This window comes from Vulpes vulpes, chromosome 1 (assembly GCF_048418805.1).
Source record: "Vulpes vulpes isolate BD-2025 chromosome 1, VulVul3, whole genome shotgun sequence".
In the NCBI taxonomy this organism is placed as follows: Eukaryota; Metazoa; Chordata; class Mammalia; order Carnivora; family Canidae; genus Vulpes; species Vulpes vulpes.
Window position 1 is genome coordinate 17639214 of NC_132780.1, and position 18955 is coordinate 17658168.

The window sequence follows — 18955 nt, forward strand, 5'->3', positions numbered from 1 at the left end:
ACTAAACCTCCCGGGCCTAAATAATAAAAATTTAAAGTGTGCTCGCTTTTAAAAATTTGGGTAAATACGCCGAGTATAATTATATTATCTCGGGCAGCCCGGGTGACTCAGCGGTTTAGCGCCTCCTTCAGCCCAGGGCCTGATCCGTCAAGTCCCGGGATCGAGTCCCGTGTCAGGCTCCCTGCATGGAGTCTGCCTCTCTATCTCTCTGTGTCTCTCATGAATAAAATCTTTAAAAAATAATTACATTATCTCGTAATTTCATATTCTCCAATAACCACAGTCATCATTTATTTTTGGAAGAAAAACACACTTGTGCCCTTCACTTCATCCCTTCCCCCTAGAGGTAGGAGCTCTTTCCGGGGGATTAGCATCTCTTTAGGAAGTTCTGCTCTATCGGCTTCGCCTCTTCAGTGGCGGTCTTCCTTCTACACGACAAGGGTCTTATACGCTCCACACACAACCGCCCTCTCCCTAAACCTAAGACGTTAAGCAGCGGTTGCCTGTCCTGTGACGTCTCAGCTTCCACAAAAGTCGGCCGCGGCCTGAAGCCGTCCCAGCCGTACGGACACCTGCCATCCTCTAAGATGGCCGCGCCCTCGGTGCTCCAGGCTTAACGTCTGCGCTGGGCAGGGCACAAAGGGCGCCGCCATCTTTCTTCCCTCGGCCGATAAACGTGCCTGGTGGCTTTGATAGACACCAACTTCTGAAGTCTTACCCAGTTAGCATAGCTTTATTGGTCATCCCTCGCAGCGAGGAGGTAAAAACACTAGCGGGGCCAGTTATGATTTCGATTTCCTTACAAAGCCGCTATAGCCCCCACCGGGGTGGGGCGTGGCCTGTACGTCATAGAGCAGGGCCCGCCATCCGAGTTCCAAAATCCCGCAGCGCGCCAAGGGCCTCGCGGGATTCGCTGGTCTCGGTGGATCCGAGTCCCTAGGTGCTGCGAGGAAGCGCATCCGGACAGGAAGTGGCTATGGACGTTGGGGGCTTTTCGTCGCTGCGTTCAGCCTCTGTGGAGGTTCGGATTCAGGTGAGTCAGGTTCCGGGCTTGGCTCTCGGCCTGTGGGGTCCGTGAAACGGGAGCGTGTGTGAAGGACCGCAGTTGGGATTTTATTTGGATTCAACCATTAAGGAATCTGGGGAGCGTGATGGGGCTTTGGGAGTCAGTGATGAAAAGTCTGAAGACATCGCGACTGAGAGGCCCACTTTGTTAGTGTTTGAAGTCCACGTGGGTCGCTCTGCCCCTGGGACTTGGTGGTTGAGAAGTGGGGTGGAAGTATATGTGTGAATTTGCCCAGCTTCCGTGTGTTAGGGGAGCCTAGGTTGGAGATGTCCCTATTGGTTTCTTCAGCCTGTTGTGGGTATGGCATTTTTAATACAGGACTCACTCTAAGAGGCTCCTGGTGGGCGCTCTCCGTGTTCGAGGAGATCCAGGGCCCCTGGAGAATCGGAGGGTTCGGGCTCAAGCCTTGAATGCTGGAAACAGACCTGAGGCTGCATTTTCTCCAGTTAATCCAAACCCAGCTCTCTCCTTCAAGTCCATCCTTACGGACCTTCCTGAAAACTTTGTCTCCCAACATCTCTCTTCGCACTGTCCCCACAAAATTGTGTTCTGAGTGAGCTAGTGACACATTGACTTTTTTTTTTTTTTTTAAGATTTTATTTACTTATTCATGGGAGACAGAGAAAGAGAAAGGCAGAGACACAGGCAGAGGGAGAAGGAGGCTCCTCGCAGGGATCACGCCCTGAGCCGAAGGCGAACGTCCGACTGCTGAGCCACCCAGGTGTCCGGACATATTTACTCTTAAAAGATGTAGCTTTTGTTCTTCTTGCCTCAAATTAAATATAGTCATGGATATTTTCTTTTAGGGTCATTCTAAGTAAAAGCATCTCCTCTACCCTATATTCTGTACCATAGTGAGAACCTTTCCCCCCTCACATTTAGGATCATCTGTATATCTGTATATATAAGGAAAATTGCATAAGGAAAATTGATTGTATCATGTCCTTTCATATCCTCAACATATTTGCATAGGAGATGATACTTATACAGTTTTAATCATTGCAGTAATACCAACACAGGGTGGTGAGCCATTGCCATAGTGTCTGAGTCAAAAAAATTTTTTAAAGATTTTATTTATTCATGAGAGACACAGGGAAGAGGCAAAGACATAGGCAGAGGAGGGGAACCTGATAAGGGACTTGATCCCAGGACCCTGGATCACTACCTGAGCCAAAGGCAGACTACTCAACCACCGAGCCACCCAGGCATTCCTGAATCAAACATATTAATATAAGTGGTAATGACGTGAAATTCAAAAGTATTGTTACAGTTTTAGTAGTTTTATGGAGGTTTAATTTACATACCATAAAATTGACTAAGTATTTGCAGTTCAGTGATTTTAACTGAATTTCTAGAGTTGTGCAAATCCATGAGCAAATCCAATTTCAAGACACTCCAATTTTAAAACATTGCCATCACCTGGAAAAGTTTTCCTTTTTTTTTTAATTTTAAAGATTTTATTTATTTATTCATGAGAAATAAAGGGAGAGGCAGAGACACAGGCAGAGGGAGAAGCAGGCTCCTCGCAGGGAGCTGCACGCAGGACTCCATCCCAGAACCCCGGGATCACACCCTGAGCCAAAGACAGACGCTCAACCTGGGCTGAGCCACCCAGACGTCCCTGTTTTCTTGGTCCTCTGTACACTCAGTCTCCATTCCTACCCCCAGCCACACACAACCACTGATCATCTCCTAGAGTCTGTTAATTTGCAACTTCTAGACATTTCATATAAACAGAATCATATATGTAGTCTTTTATTGCCTTTTTCATTAGCATTGTATTTTGGTGTATGTTATAATTATCACTAGATTTTTCCCTTTTTTTGCAATTAATTTATTGAGGTAAAATTGACATACAATAAGCTACAGATATTTAAACCATACCATTTGGGGATCCCTGGGTGGCTCAGTGGTTTGGCGCCTGCCTTTGGCCCAGGGCGTGATCCTGGAGTCCCCAGATCGAGTTCCGCTTCGGGCTCCCGGCATGGAGCCTGCATCTCCCTCTGCCTGTGTCTCTGCCTCTCTTTCTCTCTCTCTGTGTCTATCATCAATCAATCAATCAGTCTTAAAAAAAAATAATAAACCATACCATTTGGTAAATTTGACATATATACTCAGGATAGTGTCCCCACATCATGAAGATCATGAACATACCCCTCACAGGCAAATTTTCTGTGTTCCTTTTTAATCCATCCCTCATATTTCCCCTTCCCTCCCAAGTAACTGCTGATCTGTTTTCACTACTGTAGGCTAGTTTATATTTTTTAAAGTTTTATTGAAATGGACTACAGGATGTACTTGTTTTTATTATGATTTGATTCATTCAGCATGAGTATTTTGAGATAACATTCTTCTTTTTTAAGATTTTATTTATTTACTCATGAGAAACGCAGAGAGAGAGAGAGAGAGAGAGAGAGGCAGGCAGAGACACAGGCAGAGGGAGAAGCAGGCTCCACTTAGGGAGCACGACGCGGGACTTGATCCTGGAACTCCGGGATCACGCCCTGGGCTGAAGACCACGCTAAACCGCCGAGCCACCCAGGTTTCCCTTGAGATAACATTCTTGTGTGTATCAGTAGTTCCTTTTTCCCCCTTATTCCTGAATGATCCATTGGATGTATATAATGCTTTTTGTTTAGCTAAACTTGTTACTTTTTTTTTTAATTTTTATTTATTATTTATGATAGTCACACAGAGAGAGAGAGAGAGAGAGAGAGGCAGAGACACAGGCAGAGGGAGAAGCAGGCTCCATGCACCGGGAGCCCGACGTGGGATTCCATCCCGGGTCTCCAGGATCGCGCCCTGGGCCAAAGGCAGGCGCCAAACCGCTGCACCACCCAGGGATCCCTAAACTTGTTACTTTTCTGTTTGTTTTCTGTGTACAAGATTATGTTGTCTTAACAAGTATAGCTGTATTCTGCATTTCTAATCCGGATGCCTTTAAGTTTTAGTTATTTAATTATTTGTTACCTATTGAACTGAGTAGAACCTGTATTATAACTTTTTTTTTTTTAATTTATTTATGATAGAGAGAGAGAGAGAGAGAGAGGCAGAGACATAGGCAGAGGGAGAAGCAGGCTCCATGCACCGGGAGCCCGACGTGGGACTCGATCCCGGGTCTCCAGGATCGCGCCCTGGGCCAAAGGCAGGCGCCAAACCGCTGCGCCACCCAGGGACCCCCTAGAACCTGTATTATAATAATGGATAGAAGGGGTGATCGCAGCCACTTTTGCCTTTTTTTTTTTTTTTTTTTAAGATTTTATGCATTTATTCGTGAGAGACATGGAGGCAGAGATACAGGCAGAGAGAGAATCAGGCTCCCTGCAGGGGACTTGATCATGACCTGAGCCAAAGGCAGGCACTCAACCACTGAGCCACCCAGGTGCCCCTTTTGCCTTGTTCTTAATTCTAGGAGAAAAATATTCAGAATTCTATCAAGTCTGATACTAGTTTTGTTTTTTTGTGGATGCCCTGTATCAGTTTGAATAAGATCCCTCTGTTCTTAGTTTTTCAAGAGTTTTAATCATGAATGGTGATGTGACATGTGGTTACATACTTTTTCTATATCTCTTCAGAACATGTGGGTTTTATACTTTATTATATTAATTTGGAGTGTTATATTTATTTATTTTCACATGATAAAACCAAACTGGCATTCCTGGGATAAATCCCCCTTAGTCATTGTAATTCCTTTTTATATTATCCTAGATTTGTTCTGCTAATTTTTTTTTTTCTTTAAAAAAAATCCGTTCGATGAAGAGCACCTGGGTGGCTCAGTCAATTAAGCGTCTTCCTTCAGCTCAGGTCATGATCCCAGAGTCCTGGGATTGAGCCCTGCATGGGCTCCTGCTCAGCGGGGAGTCTGCTTCTCCCTCTGCTCCTCATCTCGCTCATGCTCTCCCTGTCTCACTCTCTCAAATAAAATCTTTTTTTTTTTTTTTAATAAATTCTCATTCATTGACAAACAGTTCAGTGTTGGTTTCAGGAATGGAGTTCAGTGATTCATCCTTTACATATAACAGCCAGTGCTCATTATAATAAATGCCCCCCTTAATACTCATCACCTGTCTATCCCATTCCCCATCCACCTCCCTCCATCAACTCTTAGTTTGTTCTGACATGATTTGTTTCCTTCTCTCTCCTTTTTTTCCCCTCTCATATATTCTTCCATTTTGTTTCTTAAATTCCACGAGTGAAATCATACTTGCCTTTCTCTGATTGACTTACACCGCTTATTGTTTTAGTAATATGTTAACAGTTTTTCATCTATATTCCTGAAAGAGATTGATCTGTAATTTTCTTTTTCTGTGATGCCTTTGTCTGGCTTTGATGTTTTGGTGATAGTGACACCATGGAATGAATACATCTAGGCATAGGCTTTTCTTTGTGAGACAGTTTTTTTAAAAAAAGTAGGCTCCATGCCCAGCACAGAGCCCAACATGGGGCTTGATCTCATGACCCTGAGGTTAAGACCTAAGGTGAAATCGAGTCGATCACTTAACTGACTGAGCCACCCAGGCACCCCTGTGAGACAGTTTTTAATTACTAATTCAATTTTTTGTTACATGTCTATTTGGATTTTTTTAGAAGTGTCTTTTCTTTCTTTCTTTCTTTCTTTCTTTTTTATTTATTTATTTATTTATTTATTTATGATAGTCACAGAGAGAGAGAGAGGCAGAGACACAGGCAGAGGGAGAAGCAGCCTCCATGCACTGGGAGCCCGATGTGGGACTCGATCCCGGGTCTCCAGGATCGCGCCCTGGGTCAAAGGCAGGCGCTAAACCACTGCGCCACCCAGGGATCCCCTCTTTCTTTCTTTCTTTCTTTCTTTCTTTCTTTCTTTCTTTCTTTCTTTCTTTCTTCCTCTCTTCCTCTCTTTCTTTCCCTTCCTTCCTTTATTCCTTCCTTCTCTGTCTTTTCTTTTCTTTTCTTTTCTTTTCTTTTCTTTTCTTTTCTTTTCTTTTCTTTTCTGTCTTTCTTTCTTTCTCTCTCTCTCTTCCTCTCTTCCTTTCTTTCCCTTCCTTCCTTCCTTTTTTCCTTCCTTCCTTCCTTCCTTCTCTTTCTTTTCTTTTTTTTCTTTCTTTCTTCCTGACAGAGAGATGCAGAGACATAGGCAGAGGGAGAAGCAGGCTCCATGCAGAAAGCCAGATGCAGGACTTGATTCCAGGACTCTAGGATCACGCCCTGAGCCGAAGGCAGATGCTCAACTGCTGGGCCACCTAGGCATCCCTAGAACTGTTTTTCTGTCACTTTTGTTATTTGACTCTTTCCAGGCATTTGTCCATTTCATCTAAATTATTTATTATTAATTTATTTTTACATTTTTATTTGTTTTTAATCCATGGTTACTCAGAAACATGCTAGTTAATTTCCAAATGTTTATATATTTCCTGAATTCATTCTACAGTGAATATCTAATTCAGTTCTATTATGGTTGGAAAATATATTTGAAACGTATTGACATTTGCTTTATATCTTATATTATCTTTTCTGGAGGATGTTTCAGGTACCTTTGAAGAGAATGTATATTTTGTTGCTGTTGAATGTGGCATCAAATAATTGTTGGCTGATTGTGGTGTTCAAGTCTTAAATATCTCTGCTGGTTTTCTGTTTTTTTTTTTTTTTTTTAATTATTTTTTTAAGTTGTTGACAGTGGGATTTTGAAGTTTTCTATTTCTATCTTCAGTTCTGTCAGTTTTTGTGTCTTGTGATTCTGCTATTAGATATATATAGATTTATAATTTATAGCTTCCTCATTTATATACTTTTTTTTATCTTATTGCCAACCAGAGAAAATTCACATAAGCCTTGGTGCTAGGGTTTTAGTAGAGTTAATGTACACACACGACTGCCTGTATGGCTGACCTTAGTCTCCTCCAGCCCCTCCAGAGGCATGGCTGATACCACCTGGTCCAAGGCCCTTCACCATAAATCACTTTATTAGAATAGACTACCTGACTGCCTTGCATGGCCCAAGATTCCCAGGTGAGCATAGACACTCTTAATTAGGCAGGATATTCCATGGACTTAGAAGTTTCCTCCTTGGAACTAAGGGCAAAAGCTAAACCTCTGTTGGGCAAGGTTAATCATTTAGTGCACAAAGTGGGATAAGACTGTCCTTATGGTTTGCTTTGTTCATTAGTCTTCACATTGAAGTGTGCGTACCCATGGAGTGTATAAAGACTTTCAAAGCAATTCATGAGGACACATGCTTTTTTTTTTTGTTTTTTTTTTTTGTTTTTTTTTTTTTAATATTTTATTTATTTACTCATAGAGACAGAGAGAGAGAGGCAGAGACACAAGCAGAGGGAGAAGCAGGCCCCATGCAGGGAGCCCGACGTGGGACCTGATCCAGGGTCTCCAGGATCACGCCCTGGGCTGCAGGCGGCGCTAAACCGCTGCGCCACCGGGGCTGCCTAGGACACATGCTTTTTAAAGACACAATGTCCGGATCTTTGGAACCTTCTGTATGTCCTTTTTTTTTTTTTTTTTTTTTAAATGATGGTTTTTATTACAACAGTTTTTTTTTTTTTTTTTTTTTTTTTTTATGATAGTCACACACACACAGAGAGAGAGAGAGAGAGAGAGAGAGAGAGGCAGAGACACAGGCAGAGGGAGAAGCAGGTTCCATGTACCAGGAGCCCGACGTGGGATTCAATCCCGGGTCTCCAGGATCACGCCCTGGGCCAAAGGCAGGCGCCAAACGCTGCACCACCCAGGGATCCCCCTTCCGTATGTCCTAAATGGATGTGCCTTATTAGCCATCTGCCTCTGAGGCATCATGCTCTGCTGCTTTTGCTTTTCTACTATCTATCTATCTATCTATCTATCTATCTAAGATTTACTTATTTTTTCATGAGAGATAGAGAGGCAGAGACACAGGCAAAGGGAGAAGCAGGCTCTATGCAGGGAGCCCCATGTGGGACTCGATCCTGGATCCCGGGATCATACCCTGAGCTAAAGCCAGACACTCAACCACTGAGCCACCCAGGTTCCCCCTCCTCCCCTTTAATAGCCATGCCACTTCTACTTCACAGACGAAAGTCATACCTTTCACACATTCAGAACCCTGCCTTATTGCCCCAAGTGTGAAAGCTTTGGGGGCACCAAATAAAGGAATAATTGGAAATACTGAGGTTTATTAAGGTAAGTGCATAGCAGCAGTGAAACACCTGGGCCAAGAGGGAATGTACACTCAAAGTCACTTTGCTTTTTAGCCCGCAGGTTCCAGGTCTCCAAGAGCAAGAGTGATCGAGTGAAGGAATGAGGGAAGAAAGAATACTAGGACTTGGAAATCATTGCTTCTAGGAACAACTTCAAGTGGACACCAAGATTTCTGACTTCAAGAAAAGTCAGATGCAGAAGAGACAAGAAACTGCATAGATGCAGAAGAGACAAGAAACAGAATCCATGTCACTGTTTCATGAGCACAGAAGATGATCAAGGCCCAGGTGATTTTCATTTGTGTGCACTTTTCCTGCGTTTTCTGACAGCTTGTGGTAACTTGAAACAAATCAGTTCACCACTTTTGTATGAATTGAAATAATTGGATTTAGGGAGAAATTAAATTAGACTTTAAATTCAAAAGCAAGGCAAAGTGATATCAGGAATATATTACTCATAGCAGTCATCCTGAAGGACTAACATTGATTGGGACACAGTGTGTGACTGTGGTACATCCTGGGGGTTATGTTACCTGTCACTTTGTGTCTGATATCTCTAACAAACATCACAACCAGAGAGACATGAAAAGCTATGTGATCGGCACTGGCTGTAGGAGGAAGGCAGACCAGTTTCTTGGAGGATTCAGTAATTTATACCACTTAGGTCTCAGGAAATTTCTTTGGTGGATTTTCTCAGGATTGTGAGATTGAGCCCCATGTCAGACTCTGTACTGTGTGGATCCTGCTTAAGATTCTCTCTCCCGGATACCCCTGGTGGCTTAGCGGTTTAGTGCTGCCTTCAGCCCAGGGTGTGATCCTGGAGACCTGGGATCGAGTCCCATGTCTGGCTCCCTGCATGGAGCCTGCTTGTCTCTCTGAGTGTGTCTCTGCTTCTGTGTGCCTCTCATGAATGAATAAAGAAATAAAATATTTAAAAATAATAATAACAAATAAAACAAAATTTAAAAAAAAAAATTCTCTCTCCCTCTCCTTCTGCCTGCACTGGGTCCCTGGACCCTGGTTCACTTTCTGTCAAAAGAAAAGTCCATGAGTTCATAGTCATACTCAACAAACAAATATTTTTGTTATTACAAACCATAAGAATGAACTGCCTGGTTAATGGCTCTTTCTTTTCTTTTTTTCCCTTTTTCTTTGTTTTTTTTTTCAAGATTTTATTTATTTGACAGAGAGAGAGAGCCAGAGAGCACAAGTGGAGGGAAATGGCAGAGGGAAAAAGAGAAACAGACTCCCTGCTGAATAGGGAGCCTGATGTGGGGCTTGATCCCAGGATTGAAGCCAGACTCTTAACTGCATGAACTATCCATGTGCCCCATTAATGGTTTTTTCTAAAATTGTATGTGTTTGTTCAGAGTGGTGACAGAGAAATCGGTTGTGGGGTCTAGTCACATTTCACATTCTAATGTGCCAACTCATGGTTTTAAACATGTTTAAAAATGTTGGTTTTGGAGTCTGGGTGACTGCACACTTCATTTAGCCATCATACCCCTGAATTTTCTCATGTGTAGAATGGGGTTAATGACGGTGGCACTCACATCATAAAGTAGGGTCTAAAATGAATTACTCTAGGCAAAGCATCTAGAAGACGGTCTGGTTGACAGAAAGTGTTATATAAGAACATCCAGTGCCCACAGCTTCCCAACACTTGTTATTATATTATCAAATTGCATATTTTCAGAGTCTGTATGAGCCAATATTCTTTTGCCTTTTTTTATTTTGCATTTTCCCAATCACTTGTGAGGTTCAGATTCCTGTCCCTTTGTTGCTTTTTTGGATTATTTTCTTCTGTGATATGCCATCCTCCTTCTTGGCTCATTTAAAAAAAAATTTTTTTTTGTCTTATTTGTAATTGTTGATCTTGTGGTATATTGATCTTTTATTTTTAAAATTTTTTATCTTATTTTAAGATTTTTATTTATTTATTCATGAGAGCCAGAGAGGCAAATACATAGGTAGAGGGAGAAGCAGGCTCCCTGGGAGCCTGATGCAGAACTCCATCCCAGGACCTTAAGCCAAAGGCAGACTCTCAACCACTGAGCCACCCAGGTGCCCCATATTGATCTTTTATGTGTTGCAGATATTTTTCTAGAATCTTATCTTTTAGCTTTTCTTCTTAATATCTTTTTCCATGCAAATGTTTTATTTTTGATTCAAATTCAAATTTGTTAGTCTTTTTCTTTATGGCTTTTTACTTGAACCATAAATATTCCATATTTTCTTCTTTCTTAAGTTCTTTTTTTAAAAGTTTATGTCCTATATTATCTATTGATGTTATAGAATAATAACACATATATGCCTATATCTATATAATAACATAGGTGCCTGAAAAATTACTCCAAAACTTAACAACTTCGAACAAGAAATATTTTTTATCTCATACTTTCTGTGGGTCAGTAATTTCAGCATGACAGCATGTATTGATTTTATTCACGACACTTCTAACACCAAATGAGGTTTTTTCCTCCTGATACCAAGTATGTGATCTCTTCCAATACCACTTTTCCAGCCCTCTGATACTGACTACCTGCAGTTAGCATCAGATTACACAGGTTTAAGGGTACAGACCTGCAAGAATGCCCCCACTTCAGATACCAATCTCAAGGCTTGGTCTCCTGTACTGATGGGCTCTAAGTCATGGTTTCTGTGGTCCTTTTCTCAGGACAGAGTATGGGAATATGCCACTTTTCTAGCAGCTGGATATGCTCACCAACTTAGAAGCTTGCTGAACCTGTGGTTTTGGGGGTTTTATGGAGGTTTCATTTCTTAGGCATGATTGACTAACTCGTTTACTGTTGAGTGACTGAATTTAGGAAGTGGGGCTAAGTTCCAATCTTGTAATCACATTGTTTGTTTCTCTGGCAACCAGCCCCCATTCTGCAGTTGTATGGGGACCTGGGCTAACAGTCATCTCATTAGCCCACAAACAACTCATCACTGTGGAGATCCTAAGATTTTCGAAGTTCTTTGTACTAGGAACTGGGACCAAAAACCAAATATATATCTTTTGTCATATCACTACTGGGTACTTGGTTTCACAGTCTCTCATACTATAATCAAGACTATAATCAAGTTGTAAGTCAGGGTGGCATCTGATTTGGAGGCTCGAGTGGGGAAGGATGCACTTCTAAGCTCACTTACTGAGTTGTTCACAGGATTCATTTCTAGAAGGGCTGATGAGATCCTCATCTGATGAGTTCCTACCTGTCTGCTCATGTAAGATTCTTACTTATTACTTTCTTGCCACATGGGCTTTCTCATCATGCCACTTGTTTTATCAGAGTCGTCAGAGGATGGATTCTGTTAGCAAGGTGGAAGTCAGATGTAGTCTAATTGTAAAAGTGCAGTGTAGTCACTTTTGCTGTATTTTCTTTAGAAACAATTCCTGAGGCCAGGCCATGCTCAAGGGCAGGGCACTTGATAAAGGGACATGAATATCTGGTGTGTAATAAGGAATTTGGCTGACCTTTGTCTCTGATTCCTGAGAGGTACCTTTAAACCCTTGGAAGTACCTGTGTGACAGGAGTGTCTTTGTTTTTCATCATGGGCCACGGGGACTACACTTTATGCTAATGAGTTGATTCATGTAGGCCCTGAATACTTTGTGCAAATGAGGTATCTCAAGATGGGACTATCCATGTGAGAAAGACCAACCATGTGATTAGAGGGTTGTGGCTTTGAACAGGTGACCTTGAGGAAGGGTAAGGATCTGGAGATTGAGTTCAGCAATGTGATCTGTGTTTCAGTAAATCATGTGTAAATAATGAAGCCTCAATATAAACTCTGGACACTGAGAATTTGGTGAGCATCCTTAGTTTGCAGTATTCTTGAGTATTGTCAGCGTTGTGGCTGGGAGTAGATGCTGTTCACAGTTCACAAGAAGTCATGTGTTTTAGTACCAAATGGGTTTCATGGCTGGCCATTTTGGCACAAAAAATCAGGACTTTCAAGATAATACTGCATTCTTTTCTGAATTCTGTTGTTTCTGTGGTGGTTGATCTGGCTTTTTGTTTCTAGATGCTTTTATAGTTTCCCTTTGCATTTAATATACTATAGTTTTAGTCTAATGTGTTGAGGTGTATAGTTGTGAGTTTTTCAGCTTTGGGTCTTTAGATACTGTTTCTCCATTACTCTATCTTTTTGAGAAACTATAAGCAGGTATACATTAGATCTTTTTAACACTGTATGTTTATTAACCTCTTCCTTAGGTTTTCCTTCTCTTCTATGCTGCATTTTTTTTTTTTTTAATTTAGTCCTGAGAGAGAGAGAGAGAGGCAGAGACAGAGACACAGGCAGAGGGAGAAGTAGGTTCTATGCAGTGAACCTGATGTGGGACTCAATCTCGGGTCTCCAGGATCAGGCCCTGGGCTGAAGGTGGCGCTAAGCCGCTGAGCCACCAGGGCTGCCCAGTGCTGCATTTTTTAGAATTCCTTCAGTTATATTCCAGTTCACTACAGTGTACTTTAATCTGCTGTTTTCCTGTCCACCAGTATATGTATAGATATATATGTTTAACAATTAGAATTTTGGTTTTTTTTCTCCCAAGTTTTCCTAACCAACTTTAACGGTCTTTTTTGTGTTAGGTATACCTTGTATGGTTTCTCTTATTCTTTTACACTTATTGAAAACATTATCTCATGAATTCTGAATGTGGAGGCTGGTCGTGGTTGATTCTTATGCTGGCTATGAAGTTTTGATGTGAAAAGCAGAAATATTTTGTTTGTCCTGATGTTTTTTGCCTATTTTTAGTATTTGGAAATGGTGCTAAAATATTTGCAAAGAAAGGATTTTGCTTCTACAAAAATGCTGGGTAAAAAAAAAAAAAAAAAGATTCATTTATTTATTTATTTTAGAGAGAGAGCATGGCGGGTGCAGGAGCAGAGGGAGAGAGATTCCTCAAGCAGACTCCCAGCTGAGCACAGAACTCCATCTCAGGACCAAGGTCATTACCTGAGCCAAAATCAAGAGCCGACCCCTCAGCTGACTGAGCCACCCAGGCACCCTGCTTCTACTAAAATGTGTTTAAGAAAAGTATATAGATGAGGCTATATAATGGTTAGAACAACCTCCCTCGTGCTTCTTCCCTGTTAATAAAAGTGATTCACATCTTATTAAACAGGACCATATTATTACAGGAATTGCTGACACTGGAGGATGTGGCTGTGGACTTCACCTGGGAGGAGTGGCAGCTCCTGGGCCCCGCCCAGAAGAACCTGTACCGGGACGTGATGTTGGAGAACTATAGCAACCTGGTGTCAGTGGGTGAGGACAGCTTCCCTGTGTCACTTAGAGGTGCCTAATCACTGGCTTTTCCTCTATCACTTGATGAAATCTTTGCAATCATTGTGGTCTTCAGAAGAGTCTCCTATCTTGGCCCTAAATAAAGGGGGATAATCTTTTCTATCCTGAAAGAGAACCTTTACTTTGCATGTGAGAAATTATTTTGTCTCTAAAATGTAATATTTTCTCATCTTAACCTATTATACCCAAGTCTTTTGTTGTTTCTTATGAATAGGGTGTCAGGCTACCAAACCAGATGCATTGTCCAAGTTGGAACACAGAGATGAGCCATGGATAACAGAGGATGAAATCCAGAGTAGAACCCATCCAGGTGAGTGAGTGAGAACCAGCAAGGGGAGTGACTGAAAAAGTTATATTCTAGTCATTAAGAGAAAGTGTCATAGCTGTGAATGTGTCAGGATACCTTAATAGCTCCTCCACATATTCCTTTCCCCAGATGAGAACTTTCTTTGTATTTAACTTTGAATATGCTCCTATCTCTTCTTGAGTCTGATACTTACTTCATCTTACATCTTTATCATTTTCTTTTAAACTGGAATCATAGTCAGTAGTAAAGAGCCACTTCCACATCATCTTTAAAATACTTTTATTCCAAGGGCGGTTGGGTAGCTCAGTGGTTGAGCATCTACCTTTGACTCGGGTCATGATCCCGAGGTCCTAGGATCAAGTCTGCATCAGGCTCCCTGCTTCTCCCTCTCCCTATGTTACTGCCTCTCTCTCTCTGTCTCTCTCTCTGTCTCTCATGAATAAATAACTAAAACCTTAAACACTTATTCCATGCCATCTTCTTGAGAGAATTTGTTATTCTCTTTTCCTAGGATTTGGGAAGCTTGATAGTCATTTCCAAGAGGACTCTCAAAACCACAGATTTCTGAAGAGCACACAACGATATGGGGAACAGTGTACATTTAGAAATACTGTTCATCTGAGCAAAATAAATTTTGCCATAACACAAAATCATGTGTTTGACTTAAGCAGAAAAGCTTTGAAATCAAGTTTGAGTTTAGTTAACGAGAAGAGAAAATATGAAATAAAGAAGGCCCCTGAGTTTAATGGAGATGAGAAATCTTTTCTTCATGGTAATCACGAACATTTGTATTCTGGAATGCAATTCCTTGAAAATGCAAAACATATCAGCACTAAATTCCAAGTCCTTAAGCATCAGAAGACTCATAAAATAGAGAAACCCCATACATGCATGGAAGGTGAGAAAACCTGCATTAGGAAGTCTCAGCTCATTTACCATGAGAGCAGTCATAGAGGAGAAAAACCCCACGGGTGTGATCCATGTGGTAGATCCTTCTCCAGAAATATCATGTTCACTAAACATCAGAAAACTCCTACGCAAGATAAAGTCTGTATAACCAATGAATACAGAAAAGGCTCTAGTGTGAAGAGGAGTCTCACTGTGCCTCAGCAAACCCAAACAGCAGAGACATCCTACACATGCAGTGAGTGTGGAAAAGGCTTCACCATGAAGCGCTATCTGATTGCCCATCAGCGAACTCATAGTGGAGAGAAACCGTATGTGTGCAGCGAATGTGGAAAAGGCTTCACTGTAAAGAGCAATCTCATTGTGCATCAGCGAACTCATACAGGGGAGAAACCCTATATATGCACTGAATGTGGAAAAGGCTTCACGATGAAGCGCTATCTTGTTGTACATCAACGAACTCATACTGGAGAGAAACCCTATGTATGTAGTGAATGTGGAAAAGGCTTTACTGTGAAGAGTAATCTCATCGTACATCAGCGATCTCATACTGGGGAAAAATCTTACATGTGTAGTGAATGTGGAAAAGGCTTCACCACAAAGCGCACCCTCATTATACATCAGCGAACTCACACAGGAGAGAAGTCTTACTTATGTAGTCAGTGTGGAAAAGGCTTCACCACAAAGCGTACCCTGATTATACATCAGCGGACTCACACAGGAGAGAAACCCTATGAATGCAGTGAGTGTGGTAAAGCCTTCAGCCAGAAGATATGCCTCATACAACATGAGAGATGTCATACAGGAAAGACTCCATTTGTGTGTACTGAGTGTGGAAAGTCGTATTCTCACAAATATGGTCTCATTACCCATCAGAGAATTCACACGGGAGAGAAACCCTATGAGTGCAATGAATGTGGAAAAGCCTTTACCACAAAGTCAGTACTCAACGTCCATCAAAGAACTCATACAGGAGAGAGACCATATGGATGTAGTGATTGTGAGAAAGCCTTCTCCCACTTGTCAAACCTTGTTAAACATAAGAAAATGCACACAAAAGAAATGAGTAGATTCAGTCAGGTTGGAAGTTCTTTTAACACAGAGTCGCAGCTCATTACTTATGAGTGAACTCCTACAAAACAGTATCCCTGTGAATGTGATGACTGTGGCAACCAAGGCTTCATTAACCATCAGTGCTTCCAGGAGATTGGAATGTGATCATAGTACTGCCGGTTGTCAGATGTGTACCCTGCAGAGATTACTTGTCCAGGAGGTAAATCCGGTGGCTACAGTGAAAGTGGTTTAGTGCCTTTAGTGATCCTTACCTCATATTTTCTGTCAGTGAAAACATGTTTGAAAAACTGATGCATTCAACATGGAAATGCATTGAGCAAAACTTTCTAGCTTTATTATATTCTGAAAAGTGTGTACTGATACAAATTCTGTGAATGCGGATACTAGGAAGGCCTTCAGTGGGAAGGTAGACTTTATTATCAGGGATCGTCCTAAATCATCAGTGAGCTTATTGTTCATAGAAATATGATTTTTTAAAAAATGATGATCATAGGAAAGCTTTTATCCAGAAAGAAGACCTCTGTGTCAGAATTCACACTGGAGAAAAACTTTTATGGCAGGATGTCAGTGATACATTCTGCTTTGTTTTGTCAGGAAATGATACAGAAATTAAAACTTCATGAACATGCTAACTGGAGAGTACCTGTAGTCAAATATCCGAGAACTCATGAAGGAATTAAGTCCTGTGAAAGTGGTAAATGTTGGGAGTGCTTTTAATGTTACAAGTCAGACCTCATTAGAAATCAGATAATTCACCTGATGTACATTTTCAAATGATACTTGAAACCTTCATCTAGTGTCTTTTTCAGTAATTCCATAATTTTAAAAAGTAGTCTGCTTCCTCATCACTGATTAATATTTATTATTACATACAATGCAGAGTATTGTGTGGAGTGTTCTAGGACTACCCTGTATTATATGATTTTTTTTACCTTTCCTTGGCTCTAAACTTAATTGTAAATTCAGCATATTGAGGTAGTTTAAAAGGAAACTGAACGTTTTAAATTTATAAAATAATAGGTATTTGTACTTAACTAAGTTTATAAATATGACCAAATATTTTATAAAACCACCTTCCAATTTATTTTTATAAAATGTTTAATTTGGAATCATTTTAACTTATAAGAAACTACAAAATAGTCCAGAGATCCTTGGTATCCTTTACCTAATGTCTCCCAATAAAAACATTTATATAAACCACATCTTATTTTTGAATCCAGGAAAATGACATTGGTAACATACCATTAGCTAGACCCTTAACCTTATTTGGATTTCATTAGATTTTCATGTGTTTTTTTTTTAATATTGTAATTCTAAGTTTTATTACATATACCACAACTATGATACAAAGCTGTAATCAACAGACTCCCTCATTATACTTTTTTATGCTCATACCCTTTATGCAAACCTACCTCTCATAACCACTTACCTGTTTGCTATCAGTATAATTGTATAATTTTATGAATGTTATAAAAATCATTTTTACAATTGAATTTTATATATTTTGTGTTGTATTTATATAATCTTATAATTTTTCCATAAAAGTTATTACAATATTGACTATATACAAATTTATAGTTTTTTATTAATAGGAAGTATAGGGACACCTGCGTGGCTCAGTGGTTAAGCACCTGGCTTTGGCCCAGGACGTGATCCTAGGGTCCCGGGATCAAGTCCCACATCAGGCTCCCTGCATGGAGCCTGCCTCTTTCTCTATGTCTCTGCCTCTCTCTCTCTGTGTCTCTCATAAATAAATAAATTTTTAAAAAGTAGGAGGTATGTAAGCTCTTCATGTTTTTGTCATTTGGCAACTTGCTGTGAAGACTTACATGAGTTGGAGGATGGTTGTTTTATTTTTATTAAGTAATAACATACTGGATGACCAGTTTGTATACCCCTTCACTCTTGGAAGAGATTTCCTGGTTTCGGCTATTGTAAAGATGGTATGAAATCTGCATACAGGGTTTTGTGTGAACATAAATTTTCATTTCTCTACAATAAATATTCAGGCGTATGATTGTTGGAATCTATGGTAAGTTGTGTTTAGCCTTAAAAGAAACTACTTTCTTCCAGTGTGATTGCACTCTTTTACATTCTCACTAGCAGTATATGAAATATTGTTCTGTATCCTCTCCAGCACTTGGTATTCAGTACAATTGACACCTTAACAATGTGAGAGTTAGGGGCACCAACCCCCATGCAGTTGAGAATCCACATACATATACTGTAACTACTCTTGACTGGAAGCCTTACCAATAGCACAAACAATCGACAAAAACATATTTTGTACATTATATGTGCTATATACTAAAAGATAAAAGATATGTATACTAAAAGATAAGGAAAAGAAAATTATTATTTTTTTTTTAAGATTTATTTAATTATTTATGATAGACATAGAGAAAGAGAGGCAGAGACACAGGAGGAGGGAGAAGCAGGCTCCTTGCCGGGACCCCGACGCGGGACTCGATCCCAGGACGCCAGGATCGCGCCCTGGGCCAAAGGCACGCTAAACCGCTGAGCCACCCAGGGATTCCCAAAAGAAAATGTTATTAAGAAAATCAGACTTCTGGGGAAGAAAGATAAAGACCATATGGTTTCATGTCATATGTGGAATTAAGAAACAGAACAAATGAATAAAGACCAAAAACAACCCAAACTCTTAAATATAGAGAACAAAAATGGATGGTTACAAGTGGAGGTCGGTGGGAGAAGGAGAGGAAAAAGGGATTAAGAGTATGCTTAATGTGGGTGCTTGAGTGGCTCAGTTGGTTAAGCAACTGCCTTTGGCTAAGGTCATAATCCTAGGGTCCTAGGATGGATGGGGCTCTCTGCTCAGCAGGGAGCCTGCTTCTTCCTCTCCCTCTCCTTGTTCATGCTGTCTCTCAAAATCTTTATTATTTTTACTTTTTTTAGATTTTATTTATTCATGAGAGACACAGAGCAAGGCAGAGACACAGACAGAGGGAGAAGCAGGCTCCATGCAGGTAGCCTGACAACTCGATCCTGGGTCTCCGGGATCAGGCCCTGCACTGAAGGTGGTGCTAAACTGCTGAGCCACCCGGGCTGCCCTCAAAATCGTTTTTAAAAATTTACACTTGGGTGGGACACCTGGGTGGCTCA

General features: G+C 40.8%; 1 protein-coding gene across 1 annotated transcript in view; it reads left to right on the forward strand.

The window, feature by feature from the left end:
- LOC112931430 (uncharacterized) overlaps positions 1-17858 on the forward strand; it is a 37740-nt gene extending 19882 nt beyond the window's left edge. The window contains 2 exon segments of the mRNA XM_026014126.2: positions 14990-15825; positions 15827-17858. Of these exon segments, the coding sequence (XP_025869911.2) occupies positions 14990-15825; positions 15827-16064 (1074 nt within the window). The 3' untranslated portion in view covers positions 16065-17858.
- Positions 17859-18955: the final 1097 nt, after the last annotated feature.